The 18,009-nt window shown below is 44.3% G+C and overlaps 4 protein-coding genes across 4 annotated transcripts in view; 2 read left to right on the plus strand and 2 right to left on the minus strand.

Moving 5' to 3' along the window:
• LOC135080857 (autophagy-related protein 2 homolog B) overlaps positions 1 to 11,180 on the plus strand; it is a 43,962-nt gene extending 32,782 nt beyond the window's left edge. The window contains exons 39-50 of the mRNA XM_063975585.1: positions 541 to 708; positions 1,913 to 2,081; positions 2,116 to 2,910; positions 3,066 to 3,131; positions 3,204 to 3,281; positions 3,743 to 3,889; positions 4,445 to 4,572; positions 5,295 to 5,449; positions 7,381 to 7,557; positions 7,738 to 7,836; positions 8,552 to 8,762; positions 9,555 to 11,180. Coding sequence (XP_063831655.1) covers positions 541 to 708; positions 1,913 to 2,081; positions 2,116 to 2,910; positions 3,066 to 3,131; positions 3,204 to 3,281; positions 3,743 to 3,889; positions 4,445 to 4,572; positions 5,295 to 5,449; positions 7,381 to 7,557; positions 7,738 to 7,836; positions 8,552 to 8,762; positions 9,555 to 9,568 — 2,207 coding nt within the window. The 3' untranslated portion in view covers positions 9,569 to 11,180. The remainder of the gene's footprint in view (positions 1 to 540; positions 709 to 1,912; positions 2,082 to 2,115; positions 2,911 to 3,065; positions 3,132 to 3,203; positions 3,282 to 3,742; positions 3,890 to 4,444; positions 4,573 to 5,294; positions 5,450 to 7,380; positions 7,558 to 7,737; positions 7,837 to 8,551; positions 8,763 to 9,554) is intronic.
• Positions 11,181 to 11,220: 40 nt separating this feature from the next.
• Positions 11,221 to 13,174, minus strand: LOC135080381 (small ribosomal subunit protein uS5m). The gene is made up of 7 exons (XM_063975025.1): positions 12,940 to 13,174; positions 12,604 to 12,823; positions 12,394 to 12,527; positions 12,228 to 12,322; positions 12,018 to 12,153; positions 11,725 to 11,924; positions 11,221 to 11,639 (listed from the first exon to the last, which is right to left on the minus strand). The coding sequence occupies exons 1-7, from the start codon at positions 13,082 to 13,084 to the stop codon at positions 11,283 to 11,285; spliced, it is 1,287 nt and encodes a 428-aa protein (XP_063831095.1). The 5' UTR covers positions 13,085 to 13,174; the 3' UTR covers positions 11,221 to 11,282.
• A 273-nt stretch (positions 13,175 to 13,447) lies between these two features.
• LOC135080543 (zinc finger protein-like 1 homolog) lies at positions 13,448 to 15,518 on the plus strand. Its single transcript, XM_063975193.1, has 6 exons — positions 13,448 to 13,697; positions 13,782 to 13,893; positions 13,972 to 14,165; positions 14,351 to 14,588; positions 14,678 to 14,801; positions 14,887 to 15,518. The coding sequence occupies exons 1-6, from the start codon at positions 13,596 to 13,598 to the stop codon at positions 15,065 to 15,067; spliced, it is 951 nt and encodes a 316-aa protein (XP_063831263.1). The 5' UTR covers positions 13,448 to 13,595; the 3' UTR covers positions 15,068 to 15,518.
• Positions 15,519 to 15,552: 34 nt separating this feature from the next.
• On the minus strand, positions 15,553 to 17,592 carry LOC135080542 (tubulin--tyrosine ligase-like protein 12). Its single transcript, XM_063975191.1, has one exon. It carries the CDS (start codon positions 17,490 to 17,492, stop codon positions 15,651 to 15,653), a length of 1,842 nt encoding a protein of 613 aa, XP_063831261.1. The 5' UTR covers positions 17,493 to 17,592; the 3' UTR covers positions 15,553 to 15,650.
• Between the last annotated feature and the right edge of the window lie 417 nt (positions 17,593 to 18,009).

The raw sequence follows: 18,009 nt of genomic DNA on the forward strand, positions 1-18,009 counted from the left end.
TTTTAGTTATTTGTTTACTTATAATAATATTTATTTATTTATTTCTTAGCTCTGTCTGATAATGGATCTGGAGGAGATGCAATGGCCACCTCCGTAACAGAACAATAGAACCCTATGGAGTTTGGGCTTGTGTGATTTGCCTTGACGAATATTTCGTATCCAGGGTCCGATGATGGAGCTGTAAGGGGGCAGATTTTTTTTTCACTATGTGACTGTCTTTATTTTGTACTTAATATATATTTTACATATTATACCTATTCGTGTTTCATTATGAATCGAAATATAAAAGACTTAATAAACTCTATTAAAAAGTAAAATTAATTTATCAAGTTTGAATACCTCATTCTACCTTAAAATTAATAACTTAAATAAAGTCTTAATACGGTCACGGCTCAAGTTTTTTTTGTCCATTTAAGCGTTCTTTTTACTCATTTGACGTTGCGTTGACAGCTTTTACCTAAATTCGCGCGGAATATTTTTGTGAAATGGCTCTTAAGTATACACATTTTTATTTGAATATCCTGTAATCTTTGTTCACAGACGACGACTCCAAAAGCGTGGGCGGTTTATCCACCGACTCAAGCGGCTCCCGGCAGACGACGCCAACGCACCGGCCGCCTGTCATGAGCATCGCCAGCCACCTGCGCGACCCGCCGCCTACCCCTACTTCGCTGGGCGACGCCGACTCGTTGTCCCTGAATGAGACCGGTGTGTGCCATTGTCTGCTGACACATGGTTTTGACGCAGAACGTCATATTCGCAAAATGTCATCGCGAAAAATTTGGTCACTTTCACAGAATGTATAGCCTGACCAGGAACATAAAAACCCTGGCATAGAGGCGCGTCAATTGCATTTGATAGTGCAACACTGAGTACAGTCGTACCTGTGTTAAATTAATAGGCTAACTTTATGTATCACTATCAGGATTTAGGATTACGGGCTTATTTGATATTTTCATAAATTAACGAAAAAATATTATTATAGGTAACCAGGTTTAAATAAATTAAATGAAACCATCAATCGAGCTAGTAGGATTTATTTTATTATTATTATTATAATAATCAAATTCAGAACTTGAATATTCATTTGCAATGTCTGCTATGAGCAACGCTTCAAACTCGGTACTTCTTTCCCAATTCCATAAAATTCAACACTTAGAAAGTGACAAAAAACTTTAAAATAGGTAGTTGAAACAAACCACAGCTAATTTTCATAGTGGACTGTACTATACGATAAACACGTCAGTCAATTTGACAACCTTTGTCGGAAACATTATTCAATGAAAATATTGTCCGAACCCTTAGTTTTCTCTTCGACAAATACTTTAACACACCACCACCACCACCACCAAGTGAACCACTTTTCTTTCACAACTATAAAAAGATTTTAGCAATTTAATTCACAAAATCAATTGCACACATTTAAACTAAAGTTTGTTTACACTTTGACAGCAATAGACAGTTTAATTATTGACAATTTGACATGCAAGGTGACATGTCAATGACAGTTACTGTTGCCATTAAAAGAAATTAGTACCATTAGTTTTCCGCAACATGGCGAGGGTTTTTATGTTCCTGGTCGGGCTATACTTTCGCAAAAGGTCTCTTCGCAGTGTAGTTCGATTCCCAAGTCCTACTTAGAACTTCGAAAATGTTTTTTTTATCCACGACAAGTAAGCTTTTGAACGGAATCTTACTTAATTGAAAGTTATGATCAAAGCAAAGGTGAAAACGAATTTCACTAGAAATCCGCAAACACAGACTACCTGGTAGATAAGATAATATGACCTCTAATAACTGCCGCGACATAACAATTGTTCCCTGCACGCATGCTACAGTTCGTCACCTATTTAGCTAGTTTAGTTCAAACATTTATCTCATATAAAGAATTGAGTATTGAGTATTCTTTCAGTAATGCGCGACGAAGAACCCCTAATGGAGACCTACGAAGCTGAGCGGCTAGTGTCAGAGAACCTGATACAGCTAGAGGAGGACTTCCAGAGGCTCGGGGTCAGCCAGGAGAAGCCCGCCGCCAAGCCGGCTGACCTGGAGCCCGCCGACGACTCGCCCATATACTTCAGGTGACACGCGACACTCGACTCTATTACTATGCAGGCTAGTGTCAGAACCCGACACAGCTGAGGACTCCAGAGGCTCGGGGTCAGCCAGGAGAAGCCCGCCGCCAAGCCGGCTGACCTGGAGCCCGCCGACGACTCGCCCATATACTTCAGGTGACACGCGACACTCGCCTCTATTACTATGCAGGCTAGTGTCAGAACCCGAGGCAGCTGATGACTCCAGAGGCTCGGGGTCAGCCAGGAGAAGCCCGCCGCCAAGCCGGCTGACCTGGAGCCCGCCGACGACTCGCCCATATACTTCAGGTGACGAGCGACACTCGCCTCTATTACTATGCAGGCTAGTGTCAGAACCCGAGGCAGCTGATGACTCCAGAGGCTCGGGGTCAGCCAGGAGAAGCCCGCCGCCAAGTCGGCTGACCTGGAGCCCGCCGACGACTCGCCCATATACTTCAGGTGACACGCGACACTCGCCTCTATTACTATGCAGGCTAGTGTCAGAACCCGACGCAGCTGAGGACTCCAGAGGCTCGGGGTCAGCCAGGAGAAGCCCGCCGCCAAGCCGGCTGACCTGGAGCCCGCCGACGACTCGCCCATATACTTCAGGTGACACGCGACACTCGACTCTATTACTATGCAGGCTAGTGTCACAACCCGATGCAGCTGAGGACTCCAGAGGCTCGGGGTCAGCCAGGAGAAGCCCGCCGCCAATCCGGCTGACCTGGAGCCCGCCGACGACTCGCCCATATACTTCAGGTGACGAGCGACACTCGACTCTATTACTATGCAGGCTAGTGTCAGAACCCGACACAGCTGAGGACTCCAGAGGCTCGGGGTCAGCCAGGAGAAGCCCGCCGCCAAGCCGGCTGACCTGGAGCCGGCCGACGACTCGCCCATATACTTCAGGTGACACGCGACACTCGCCTCTATTACTATGCAGACTAGTGTCGGATCCCATTACAGCTGAGGACTCCAGAGGCTCGGGGTCAGCCAGGAGAAGCCCGCCGCCAAGCCGGCTGACCTGGAGCCCGCCGACGACTCGCCCATATACTTCAGGTGACACGCGACACTCGCCTCTATTACTATGCAGGCTAGTGTCAGAACCCGACGCAGCTGAGGACTCCAGAGCCTCGGGGTCAGCCAGGAGAAGCCCGCCGCCAAGCCGGCTGACCTGGAGCCCGCCGACGACTCGCCCATATACTTCAGGTGACACGCGACACTCGCCTCTATTACTATGCAGGCTAGTGTCAGAACCCGACGCAGCTGAGGACTCCAGAGGCTCGAGGTCAGCCAGGAGAAGCCCGCCGCCAAGCCCGCTGACTTGGATTACTATGTTGTCTAATTAGAAATATCATCCGCTACGAAATAGTCGAATCGTTCGAGGTCGTCACTGTGTTGAAGTGGGGAAGGCACAAGAGATTGGCCGCCAGCGTACCGCTTCACTTTAGCCCGAGCGCTTGACTGCGATGGATGCTCTCTTGACTAAAGGATTGCGACAATAATTGTGACCTAGATTTTGTTCATAGCCATATTTATTTGTAGTATTATTTGTACCATGAACTGCTTCTATCGATGAACTGTACTCATGTTTACTAATATATTCTTGTGCTACTTTTATGTATTATGTGTGATGTCTCACTACAACAAATGTTTCTTTTGTGGTGCAGACGGGTGGTGTTTTCCCCCGAAGTGCCGATCCGGCTGGACTACGTGGGCAAGCGGGTGGACCTCTCCGCGGGGCCCGTGGCCGGCCTGCTCATGGGCCTGGGCCAGCTCAACTGCTCCGAGCTCACGCTCAAGCGGCTTGACTACAGGTAACGTTATAGAAGTGACAGAAGTGAAGCGCCCCTTGTCTTGCTGTAGTTGTATATTTTGCTCAGAAGTGATAGAAGTGAAGCGCCCCTTGTCTTGCTGTAGTTGTATTTTGAAGTTACAGAAATGAAGCCCCATTGGTTTGATGATACTGTAACTTAAGCAGTGAAACGTTCCCTGGCTTACTGTAACATACAGCGATTAAAATGAAGCACCTCCTGGCTTGCTGACACAGAAATGAAGCGCACCTTGGCTTGCTATACACGCTGCAAGTAAAGAATTGAAGTGAAGGGGCTTCCTGACATGGCAGACATAGAAGTGACGCGCCTCATTGCTTGATGCCGATTTGCAGCGACGAGAAGTGAAGCCCCTTACTGTATTTTGGTTTTCGCGCAGCTATAGGCAGACCGTGTAACTGAATTCTTGCGTAGTAAGACGAAAACGCGGACCGAGAAAAGTGCGGGGGCAGGGACGGTTATCGATAACTTGTGTTGACAGTTGCAGTCTCAACTGAGTTAGCAAAATAGTGTCGTCATTGCCTTGTATTGTATTCGCAGGCTGGGGCTCCTCGGACTTGAGAAGCTGGTGCAGTGGGCGCTGCACGAGTGGCTGGCGGACGTCAAGCGGCACCAGCTGCCCGGCCTGCTCGGCGGCATCGGGCCGATGCACTCGCTGCTGCAGCTTAGTGAGTATATCATCATCATCATTTCAGCCATAGAATAAGAATACTTTATTCAGCATAGAAAAATAAAATAAAAATACAGTACATATAACATTAAACATTAAACTACAATCTATGCTGAAGAGGTGTCCGCTCAGCTATATTCGCGACATAACAAGCGCCATGTCGAGAAGCTGGTTTTCAGCGGGAACCAACAGGACCATAGGACGTCCACTGCTGAACATAGGCCTCCCCCAATGCTTTCCATGTTGATCGATCGGTAGCGGCCTGCGTCCAGCGCTTCCCTGCTACCTTTGTGATGTCGTCGGTCCACCTTGTGGGTGGACGTCCCACTCTGCGTTTTCCGGTACGCGGCCTCCATTCCAGAACCTTGCTGCCTCATCGGCCGTCAGTTCTGCGTACTATGTGCCCTGCCCATTGCCATTTCAGCTTGCTAATCCGTCGGGCTATGTCTGCGACTTTAGTTCGTTTACGGATCTCCTCATTTCTGATTCAATCTCGTAAAGAAACACCGAGCATATCCCTCTCCATAACTTGTAGCTTCTTTTGCGTTACTGGTATTGCAGTATCCTCTTTTTATCCAAAACTTCATCTAAACTACATCGTCTTCCACGAAGACATGCTTCATTCCTTCTATCTGCTGCTCAGTAAGCGGTTAATAGGAATTGATCGCGTCTTCGTGGATGGCACAATCTTTATGCTAACGTTACATTATTTCCCGCCAGTAACTGGAATCCGTGACCTGGTGTGGCTGCCAGTGGAGCAATGGCGCCGCGACGGCCGGCTGGTGCACGGCCTGCGCCGCGGCTGCGCCTCGTTCACGGCGCGCACCGCCGTCGCCGCGCTCGACATCACCACGCGGCTGCTGCAGCTGATACAGGTGACGTCACTGCTGTCGCTAGTCCCCGCCAGTCACTGGCAGCCGCGGCCTGGTGTGGCTGCGCCTCGTTCACGGCGCGCACCGCCGTCGCCGCGCTCGACATCACCACGCGGCTGCTGCAGCTGATACAGGTGACGTCACTGTTGTCGCCAGTCCCCGCCAGTCACTGGCAGCCGCGGCCTGGTGTGGCTGCGCCTCGTTCACGGCGCGCACCGCCGTCGCCGCGCTCGACATCACCACGCGGCTGCTGCAGCTGATACAGGTGACGTCACTGCTGTCGCTAGTCCCCGCCAGTCACTGGCAGCCGCGGCCTGGTGTGGCTGCGCCTCGTTCACGGCGCGCACCGCCGTCGCCGCGCTCGACATCACCACGCGGCTGCTGCAGCTGATACAGGTGACGTCACTGTTGTCGCCAGTCCCCGCCAGTCACTGGCAGCCGCGGCCTGGTGTGGCTGCGCCTCGTTCACGGCGCGCACCGCCGTCGCCGCGCTCGACATCACCACGCGGCTGCTGCAGCTGATACAGGTGACGTCACTGTTGTCGCCAGTCCCCGCCAGTCACTGGCAGCCGCGGCCTGGTGTGGCTGCGCCTCGTTCACGGCGCGCACCGCCGTCGCCGCGCTCGACATCACCACGCGGCTGCTGCAGCTGATACAGGTGACGTCACTGCTGTCGTCAGTCCCCGCCAGTCACTGGCAGCCGCGGCCTGGTGTGGCTGCGCCTCGTTCACGGCGCGCACCGCCGTCGCCGCGCTCGACATCACCACGCGGCTGCTGCAGCTGATACAGGTGACGTCACTGCTGTCGTCAGTCCCCGCCAGTCACTGGCAGCCGCGGCCTGGTGTGGCTGCGCCTCGTTCACGGCGCGCACCGCCGTCGCCGCGCTCGACATCACCACGCGGCTGCTGCAGCTGATACAGGTGACGTCACTGCTGTCGTCAGTCCCCGCCAGTCACTGGCAGCCGCGGCCTGGTGTGGCTGCGCCTCGTTCACGGCGCGCACCGCCGTCGCCGCGCTCGACATCACCACGCGGCTGCTGCAGCTGATACAGGTGACGTCACTGCTGTCGTCAGTCCCCGCCAGTCACTGGCAGCCGCGGCCTGGTGTGGCTGCGCCTCGTTCACGGCGCGCACCGCCGTCGCCGCGCTCGACATCACCACGCGGCTGCTGCAGCTGATACAGGTGACGTCACTGCTGTCGTCAGTCCCCGCCAGTCACTGGCAGCCGCGGCCTGGTGTGGCTGCGCCTCGTTCACGGCGCGCACCGCCGTCGCCGCGCTCGACATCACCACGCGGCTGCTGCAGCTGATACAGGTGACGTCACTGCTGTCGTCAGTCCCCGCCAGTCACTGGCAGCCGCGGCCTGGTGTGGCTGCGCCTCGTTCACGGCGCGCACCGCCGTCGCCGCGCTCGACATCACCACGCGGCTGCTGCAGCTGATACAGGTGACGTCACTGCTGTCGTCAGTCCCCGCCAGTCACTGGCAGCCGCGGCCTGGTGTGGCTGCGCCTCGTTCACGGCGCGCACCGCCGTCGCCGCGCTCGACATCACCACGCGGCTGCTGCAGCTGATACAGGTGACGTCACTGTTGTCGCCAGTCCCCGCCAGTCACTGGCATCTTGTTACGAACCTGGAACTGTGAACTGATAATAGTACCTAATTTGTAAAAAATTACCACCCTGCATCGTTTACGAACCCTGTCACCATTAGATGGACTACCACTCACTGAAGCACCAGCCCCGTCGACTTAACCTGGTCGGAATACCCGTGGAATCCTAAAGACGAGTATTGACATTGCGATGTAGGCTCGCAAGGCATGTCTCGGTATGCAGACGCGTTTACTTCGCGAGTCGATTTTAACGATGCCGCTCAAACGGGCAACGAGCAGCCTCATAACTACTTACTGTATTAACATACGTGGTATTAACATTACAGGCGACAGCAGAGACAGCGTTCGACATGCTGAGCCCTGGGCCGACGCTGCAACTGCAGGCGGCGTACGACAGCCGCCGGCGCCGCCGCCGCGACCCCTCGCGACACCCCGCAGACATCCGCGAGGGCGTGGCCACCGCCTACCAGACCGTCAGGGAGGTCAGTCCCTTGCTACAGCTGGTGTAGTGAGACAACGCCGCGTGGCTCCAGCTGCAGGCGGCGGACGACAGGCGCCGCCGCCGCGACCCCTCGCGACACCCCGCAAACATCCGCGAGGGCGTGGCCACCGCCTACTAGACCGTCAGGGAGGTCAGTCCCTTGCTACAGCTGGTGTAGTGAGACAACGCCGCGTGGCTCCAGCTGCAGGCGGCGGACGACAGGCGCCGCCGCCGCGACCCCTCGCGACACCCCGCAGACATCCGCGAGGGCGTGGCCACCGCCTACCAGACCGTCAGGGAGGTCAGTCCCTTGCTACAGCTGGTGTAGTGAGACAACGCCGCGTGGCTCCAGCTGCAGGCGGCGGACGACAGCCGCCACCGCCGTGACGACAGACGTCAGTCACCTTGCTATAGCGATATAATACCTTAATGACGACGACGACCCTTAGATAAGTTTTCTTTCGGCAGCGAAGGGCAGTCGTTTGGCAGGCAGTCAGTGATATGAGACACTTCTGGTAAAATGGACGGTGACAATACCACTCGCAGTTGCTCCTGAAATAGTCTCGTCTCAAAAAACTATCAAACATCATTCAGTTATGAATGAGTTAGTTTTATCCATGTTTAATTTAGGCTCGCGTTATTTCTGCAGTATTTGTTACCGGCTTTTCATTGGAAAACTGAAAACCATAGTCAAAAAGGCAGAATTGTAAGTAAAACGGCAATTGTCACAATTGTTTGGCAATACAAATACATGGTGTGATTTTGTAAAACAACGCCCATCTCAGAGGTGGTAGTAGTATACACGACACTGATGCCAAAAAAAAAAAACCTTAAATGGTCATGGAAAAATCCATGAAATCAGGAAAATGGTATTACATATTACGCGGGTGAGCTATCAGTCACGCGTCGCAGCCGCATGTGCTCGGTGGAGTAGCTGGGTACGCTTGAGTAAGATCTTGCAGCTGCGAGACGTTTTATCCAGTTGACTAAAAACTAACACACTGTGTTTTTACCAGGGCTTCGCTGAGACCGCAGCGACGATGGCGCTAGCCGCTAGGTGTGAGAGCGGCGTGGGCGTGCTCCGCCACCTGCCCGGCGCCGCCGTCACGCCGCTAGCGCTGGCCGCCGCCGGCGCCGCCGACCTGCTGGGCGGCGTGCGGGCCCACCTCGCGCCGCACCACGCGCGCGACCACGCCGACAAGTGGCGCCCCTACGCGCCGCCCTCAGGTAAATACACTGTAGAATAAATACAAGTGGCGCCCCCACGAGTCGTCTGCAGGTAAATAGACTTTAATAGACTGTAGAACTAAAACAAGTGGCGCCCCTACGCGCCGCCTTCTGGTAAATATAATGTAGAACTAACGCCCGTATTCACAAACATTACTATGACGTCTCACAGTGCGCGTGGACGCACAGGGTTACAAACGAACCAATCACATAGCTCTATTCAACGTTGTGCGTTCGATTTGCTGCTTCACATAAGCAAGCATCATTTGTGAATAGGGGCGTAAGACACTACAAGTAAATCCCCTATCTATGCACCGCCCTCAGGTAAATAGACTGTAGAACTAAAGGTTCAGTCAAACCAACGCGATCGCACGCGATCAGCCGGCGTGCAGCGATTGCGATCAGACTTAAATGCATTGATCGCCATCGCTGCACGCCGGCTAAACGCGTGTTATCGCGTTGGTTTGGCTGTACCTTAAGTAAAGTGGCGCCCTCACACGCCGCCCGCATATAATTATACTGTGGCTCCTCCATGCACTGCCTGCAGGTAAATTCATTCGAGTGTTCATACCTTGAATCGAACTTGAGCACATAATGCTGTCTCAAGACGCGATCTATACTTGAGATTGAATCATCAGGTAATTTGGTACCCACTGCAGAAGTATGACTGTATACCTCGACTAACGCTATAAATTAACTCAGACAGAAGTCTAGAGTTCTGAGTTCGATTGCCACCTGCCAGTGGGAAGACAAGACGGAATATTATTAATAAAAATATTTCTTTTGTTCTAGATCCAGCAGAGTAAGAAGAAAACGGTTTATGGTGACGTACGGCTCATTGGAATACGAGAATTTATATTAGTCACACCTAGATGCTTCTGTTTACATTATAAAAACAATTCAGTTAGCTGTCTGTCTTGTCACGTGTTACGTGTCTTTTTACCACTTGTTAATAACTAGATACTACGGTCACAAAAAAAATCTAATGAAAAAACTCCTAAAAGTACGTTAGTTCTTTATTAGCAAGTAGTAAAACTGGTTTAAGTGTAGAAACTCTAAATAGGCTATAATTTCACTTTAATTCGCATAAATTGATTGAGGCACTCTTCAAATGGCGGCTGTTGAATGTAGGAAATGATATTATAATATCAGAAGTTCAGAACGTAAATAAACAAACTTCCACTTTACTGTAGTGGTTTATAATGTGATGTATTTTTATAAGAAGAGTTATAAGCTGTAATGGCATTTGGTACAAAATTTTGTATGAACAGCTATACTTTTTTCTGTGATCATTTTCTCACCCTCTTAAAAGTATCTATAAAGCAGATTTATACTTTTTCCGTAAGGCCAATAAGTTGTGATCATAAAACATGAAACAAACGACTTCTACGATGCTATATCATTCTATAGTTTTTGGAAATGTCAACGAGTCTTACAGAATTACTGTTTGTCCATAAAATTTTGGTTTACAGCTTTATCACGGCCTAATGACCAAACAATTTTGAGAATGTAATCCATGACCAATTACAATCGTCGTAAGAACGATGTTTTGGTCATTCACTTACTTACTCCTAGAGTCATTGGCTAAAAAAAATTGTGGTAACGCTAAAACTCCTAATTTAAGTGTTGTAACTCGATACTTTAATGATAACTGTTGTTATGGCGTGTCTGCTCTTTAGAAGAAACAAGCATTTGTATTCGCAAATTTCAGATTTTTTAAAGAAAACAAGACTTCGAAATCTGAACTTTCGTTTGCTACTAGTTCAATTTAAACACTCCATTTTTAACGTGGCATGTTTGTTCTAAAGTGCATATACACGCCCTTGTACTGTGTTCAACTTCGTTTCGTTTAAAGATTTTACCAATTAATTAACGAAAGCGGGCATGAAACGGGAAACATGCTTTGCCTTCTCGAGACTGTGGTGCTTATTTGATTAGCATTTTAGAGCATTTAGTGGCATATTGTGTAGTCTAAAACGGATGTAAATATTTTTACATAATTGACGGGGACGAGATGTCGGGTGCCATGACAGGAAGGTAAAATTAATTAAATATTTATCTCCTTTTATAATGCCAAATGTAATCGAAATAAACGAAAGAAAATTTAAAAACATTTTTATACTGATGTATTAGTGGAAATGATGTACACATCCCAATGCATACAGTAAAATAAGAATTTTATAACTTGTTGTAGATACCTTTATTCGCAGAACCTGTCCTGACATATCCCTGTGTACTCATTTCCAAAACATTTAATTATAATTAATTATTGTGATCCTTTGCTCTTTTTAGATTAGTAAGGATGTGATTCCATTTATTTTTGTTTTTATTCACTCAATAATGTAATGATAGAAGAAGAACCCATTATTTTGATATTTGAAATCAATACTTAATTATCAATAAATAATTTTAATAATATGGTATGGTTTTATTATTGGTCTTGGACTAAAAAAACAAATATTTTTAATTTATTATTTATTAATACTAAAGTGCTAATCTATACATTACAGGTTAATTAATTTATGACTCTGCCTCTTCTTTTTCTTCAGGATATCTATCATTCAAAAAGCTCTTGACTTCCCCATACTCAGTTTTTAAGTTCAAACGGATTTTTTCATGGTTTCTGTACTTTTCATATTTCTTCAAATAAATTTTGTAGTGTGGCATGGACTCGTAAAATGGTGGGAATTGCTTTTTCTTCAATATAACTCGATCATTCATGACATATTGGGTAAAGTCCAGAGTTTCATCTTTAGGTATTTGGTCCTTTGTTCTGACCTCACTGGGACTGGCCACCACTTTTGGGAAAAATTCATTTTCTGCTTTGTATTCTACTAAGTGTAGTTTTTTCTCTTCAGCCAACTGTTGGTGAGTTCTCTGTAAGTATAGAAAATAAGTTATTAGTACTTAAATAAAAATTAACTGCATAAGTTCAAAGGAGAATATGAGTTCAATAACATACCTGCTGCAGTAATCCTATAAAGAATGCTTTGACAACATGCTGAAGATTATTAGAACCCTCCATTTTGGCTCTCAAGTCTTTGATACCAATGGCTTGGCAGATTTCTTTGATAGCTCTATGGCATTTCAGTCCATATCCTTCATTTTTCTTTTGTACAAATATCTTTGTTTTACCAAATGCTGTGTAGAAGTCGTGAAAAACTAAAAATAAACAAAGATTATTAAATATTAATTTCTTTAGTTAGACAAACAATAAATAAAATTGTAGAGTTGAGTATAATTACTTCTACTTACCAGTATGGCCATTATAAATCTCAAAATGCATCAGCTTTTGTCCAGCCCTGTTCTTAGCTTTCCTTAGAGCTGCTGGGGCTTCCTTAGCTCTGCCCAGTCCAAAACCAGCAAGTCCTTGTCCATTACCAGTCACTACCTAAAAAATATGTAAATAGTTTTAACAAAAATATGTTTTGACAATATTATAAACTAGTATTTTATTATCCTTACCATAGCTTGGTAGTTCCTGGTACGACCTAAGCTTCCTTTCATTATGAGCAAAGACCTCAGTTGGAGGACCTTAGTGTCAAAACCAGTAAATTCATCTGAAATTAAAAAAGCAAATATGACAGTGCCCTTTTAAATTTTCCTGACTACCTAGTAAATGGTATATTACCTTCTCCAATGGGATCTGGTGCCCCAATGCTGCGGCCTGGTAGCCTGGTTCCAGACCAACCTCTCTCAATAGGGCTAAGTTTGATTCGTCTGAACTTTGTCATTGAGTCTCGGAGCTTTATTAATTTCTCCATCCTAAAAATAATAAAAGCATTAATTATGTTATAAACAAATGAAGTGGGAGTTTTAAAGTTTTTAAATTAAGAATTACCTTTCTGGGTCATCAGGTAGTCTCTGCTGTTTTAACAGCTCTCTGCCCCTTATGACCGGAGCAGACAGACCAGGCCACAACATGTTTATTTTGCCAACACCAATGATCTGACCTCTGTTCAAATCTCGAATCCTAATCCGTCCCGCTCCTTTACCACGACCTTTTTTGGCTCCAGCATTACTTACAGAGGTTACCGACTTCCATAGTTTTTCTGCAGGTACTGAAAAGATTGTTTACATTAAGGTTATATAAATAAGTGTATGTAAAAAGTATTTAATACTGACTTGGGTAACGCAATAAAAATCAAAAACATGTAGTATATGTGGTGGAACTTACATTTATTAAAGAAATTAACACACGCAATAGGTGAAGTAGTAAATGTTTTGAGGTTAGGCGTTGATTTATTTTGGCATAGCACTTGTTTTAAAATTGTATTAGTCGGTTTAATTAAACTACGTAAAGACAATAGTTTAGAACACATTTTTAGAGCTAGTAAATAGCTCTTTCATGAATTAATTTATTTATTTACAAAAAACTACTCCACTCCATACATCTGACTTTGACAGAAGGTTTTTTTAATAGTTTTGGTGGCAAGAATCAAGATCGGGATCTTTCAGCCTTCATTATTCCAATTTCATCATTGAAATTCCAATTCATATTCAAGGAATTAATTAACGAGATAGTGTAAGTTATTGTTTAATTGTTAATCATTTGATAATTATGAGTCATTAATAAACAATTTCATTAATTTTTAAGTAATTACAGTTTACAGTCGAGCATCTGTAAATACAGGCTGCATGAAACGTGTTTTTATTATATTTTTTATCTGTGTGTCTGTGGAAAATTTGACAGCTGATTTACGTGGCCGATGATCACATTATTTTTTGCTTGTTTTTGCAGTATTAAAATATTCGCACTGCATTTAGAAGCTCATACATGGGTTAATTTGTAATAAAACATACCTTCTAAATATCGTACAAATCCACTCCATTATGGGTCTTTGTAAGTGTCCGAAACGTCGAGTTACAAATCAGTTTTGCTTCGAACATAGAGTGAATGTTTGTGAATATTGTATGGTGACGAACCACCCAAAGGTAATAAAAATTCAATTACTGATAATATTGATTACATGGACTTCCCCCGTATCCATCTACTCTACTTTCAATTATTCCTTTCAGTGCATCATACAGTCTTATCTGCAATGGTTACAAGACAGCGACTATAACCCCATATGTGAGATTTGCACAAAAAGTTTGAGTGAAGGAGAGTGTATTCGTTTGACTTGCTATCGTAAGTAGACTTACCGACATATCAAGTTGTACAAATCAAAAGTAGATTTGGTTAGTTTAATGTTGTTTTCTTCGCTAGATGTATTCCATTGGTCCTGTGCGGAAGCGCGATACCGAGCGTTGCCTCGCACAACGGCGCCCGCCGGCTACCAATGCCCGTCGTGCGCGTCGCCTGTATTCCCGCCCCCAAACCTAGTGTCGCCTGTAGCTGATGTGCTAAGAGAAAAACTGGCCGGAGTAAACTGGGCTAGGGCTGGTCTCGGACTGCCATTGGTAACTAAATTTGATCATTTTTTTATACATAAGGAAATCACCCATTCAAGACCCTCCAGTTCTAATAATGATATTCTCTGGTATGGATGGTTTGATTCAATGTGTATTTAGTTTACATTTTAAACCTTTGGTAATATTAGAAACATTCATGTCTTTACTAAGATGAATTCTGCCTTTGTTTACAGCTGTCTGAAGATCAAGACATGAAAGGTGCAGCTGGCAGACGAAGCCAATCTCCGCTAGAACATACTCAGTACTATTCCAGCACTGTTGACAGTCAAAGAGGCACGCCAGTTGGGGCCAGTGATGATGAATCAACTAATAGATCGGCAAATAGCACTCCACATTCCATTGTCCAAATCCCTGATGACCCTGTCAATATCTATGATAATACTTCTTTGAAGAGGACTGACAGTTTACAAGGTAACAAATTGTTTTATTTAAACTATTTTCTTTAAAAAATTAAATTACTGTTACATGTAATATAATTACCTACGTTTATTTTTTCTTAGGTGGTCAAGCTCCCAGAAAATCGTTTAAATCTTTGGACCACCCCAAACCCTCCTTGAACTATGACCATGATGAAAATAAATACAAGCAAAAGTCAACATTTGCCTGGATAAGCAGATGGTGGAAGTAAGTATACTTAGTTACATTTTATACAATTTTTTATTTAATTCACCATCCTAGGTATAACACATTAAAAACATAAATTTTACAGGAACACCCTTCCTAATTCACGTGTACGTCGCGCCGGAGGTATCTACAGACGTTACTGGATCCTACTTTTTGTTCTGATCGCAGTGATTGTTGTGTTAGTACTCCTCAGTCAAAGAGATGTTAACGATGAAAGCCCATTTGCTTTCAAAGATGAAGACCGAAGAATACTTCAGAAAAACTAATATAGGTTGCAATCACAGGTATATTTATGAAATCAAGCAATTTTTAAGTAGGTACCTATTAGGCATATTGTATTTTATTAATTTATAATTTGAGATACTATTGAATCACCTTAGTGTAAAAATGTAAAAGTTAATACATTTCTAAAAGGACAGTTTTTATGGAAATTGTTACATACTAAAATCAAATAATTTTATTGATAATCATCATAAAAAATTACTTATGCATACAGAAACACTAAAGATATTGGCACACAATACTTTTTAATTTAATTAATATTTAAAAGTTTCAAAATATAAAAGATAACTGATAAATTCAATAAAGAATGAGAATAATTAGATAAACACAGTGGATAAATTGAAACCTTAGATTGAATACACAAACTGATAATCATTACATAACACAAACAAGTTGAGATATGGATTGACCGTAATTATACATTATATTGATCAAGTTATTTTGATTTTAGTCCATAAAAATTATGTCCTTTGTTTTATATTCATATTTATTGTATAAAAAATTCTGATTACAATAAAATGTGATACAAATATAGAGTTGAATAACTTGCATACAATGTTTCATTGTTTACAGAACTTTAGTACAGGTGCTAACATCTTTATCCAAAAACATAACAGAGAAAATGTCATTGTAGAAATTAGGATAGTACTCACAAGCCCGTTGGCAGTCAGGCATCCAATTTACCTCTAACAATTTAGGCTGAATTTTCAAATCATTACTCGGTTGATGCCAACTTAACATAATATCAGCTGCGTACAAAGCTCTTGATTGTGGGCTTTTAGCAATGCCACAAGGAGCATTTTTAACTGTAGCAGCTACAAACAGTTCTGATATCATTTGAAAGATGGATTTTTCTACTGCATCCCAATCATAATTTGCATACTGTTTTGACCATTCTTGTTTGAACTCCTCACAAAGTAACCTATACAATGGAGCTCCTTCTGTGTAATTCATCACAGTAAAATGTTGCTCATAATCTTCAAGATTATTAAGAGCAAATGGTTTGTTAGAAAATCTAAGGAAGAAGTTATTGTAAACATAAACTTCAGTGGGGTCAACTGATTTTAGCAAAATAACATAACGGATATCAAATTTTACCATTCCTATATCAGGCCTATCAAATAACACTGGATTATCAATGTACTTTTGTGCAATTTTTGGTCCAGTCAATGGCAAACGGCAAATGAAATCCAAACTATTAGTGATGTACGTGTCTATGCTCCTTGCTAAGTTATATGGCTTACAAATCCAATGGTTATCTAATCCAGCTCTTTTTCTCTGCATGTAGTATGCCACTAATTGTGGCAATTCTGTCTTTAAATTATATGTTGTGGGCAGCCAAAGAGGATAAGTTTCAAGACTTCCAGATGAAGTGGGTTTTTGCTTAGCACTTCTCCTTGCTACAATAGCTAAGAGATCTTTAATGGTGATAACATATTCATATGGAAATTGGTTGACAAACTTATTTGGTGATACTTCACTCAGCTCTTTGAATGTTTTAAAATGATTTATGAACCATAATACATCAGCTTCCTCCGCATTATCAACTATTTCAAACTCTGGTGCATTTAAATAATCATTGATGTATCTGTACTCTGAGAATACTTTTAGTTTCTCTGGTCTTTGCCTGTTTTTTAGAATATCCAGCTCAGGTAAAGTCTCAGCAATGTGTCCATCAAGAAAATAATCTTTATCTGGTTCTTCTTGGGAGAAGTCTTCATCAAAATGGTTGTAATGTCTCCAAGGGATGAGCAATGCATCCCTCTTCATTGGAGTGACTTGGAAGCCCTCAGCAAAGTCCCTAGTAATAACGTCACCTTGTTCAACATTTTCAATAGGAAACAGTAGTGTGTAGGTCATTTGCTCAGAAATATTTATAAAAGGCACAGCCTTAAAATTTGGGGTGTCCGAGTGTGTTATTCCTGAGCCCAACTCGTCCAGGACATACCAAATAGGAACCCTTTCTTCAACTGAATATTCATTGTTTGCTATAGAATAAGTATGAGCATACTTCCACACCTTCTGTGAGACCAACTCTATTTGTTCCTCCGTCGAATCAGCACTTATTTGCATCATTGCACACATCCTTTGCAAGAGTTCAGGCATATTTTGAAGAGAGCTTTTAATACGATTAGCCCTAAAAGTCCACGCGTGATCGACTAGGTAAATATGAGTTGGATCAGACCGGTCTATGTCTGTAATAGCCATAACACTCCACAGAGGATCGTAGGGCATTTTTTCACCATCTTCATAGTCAATTTGTACGAGTTGGAAAGTTAAGCCGGAATCGAAAATTTGATCCTTGAGTTTCTTACATAAAGTTGGCCAAAAATATTCTGGAACTTTTGAAAGCAATAGTTGAGGCTTGTGCATAGCTAAAAAGCTATTGTATGTATCAACACCATCCATTTTTAGCGATTTTAATTAGTTATTTGCTAATTAGTGTAAATTAGGTTATGTCCACAAATTCCATGAGCGAGATAAAAAATCGATAAACATACGATGACATTGACAGGTAACAGACAGCTGTCACTTTCGCGATCCGTTTCGCGCATCCACAGATGGATCTACTGTGGATCTATCTATCCATGACCGTGCGCGCATACATCTTGCAAATCCTATCACATCATCAACCTGAGAAGATTTGATTCCCCGGATTCGAAAGTTCCACATCCGATATCTACTAAAGCTAAGCGTCCACTTGTCGGTATCGTACGCAACGGACGCATCGTACGAAACACATCGTATCGGATGTGCGATGCGTACGATGCGCACAGGTGGACGCACTTATGAGTTTCCATATAAATAATACTACTACGATCCGTTGCGTACGATACCGACATGTGGACGCTTAGCTTAAAACTACAAGCAAAACCCTAGGTATTGCTTCCAGACATCATCAGATTTCTAAACTTCTGAATAGCTA

This window comes from Ostrinia nubilalis, chromosome 18, assembly GCF_963855985.1.
Source record: "Ostrinia nubilalis chromosome 18, ilOstNubi1.1, whole genome shotgun sequence".
Lineage (NCBI taxonomy): Eukaryota > Metazoa > Arthropoda > Insecta > Lepidoptera > Crambidae > Ostrinia > Ostrinia nubilalis.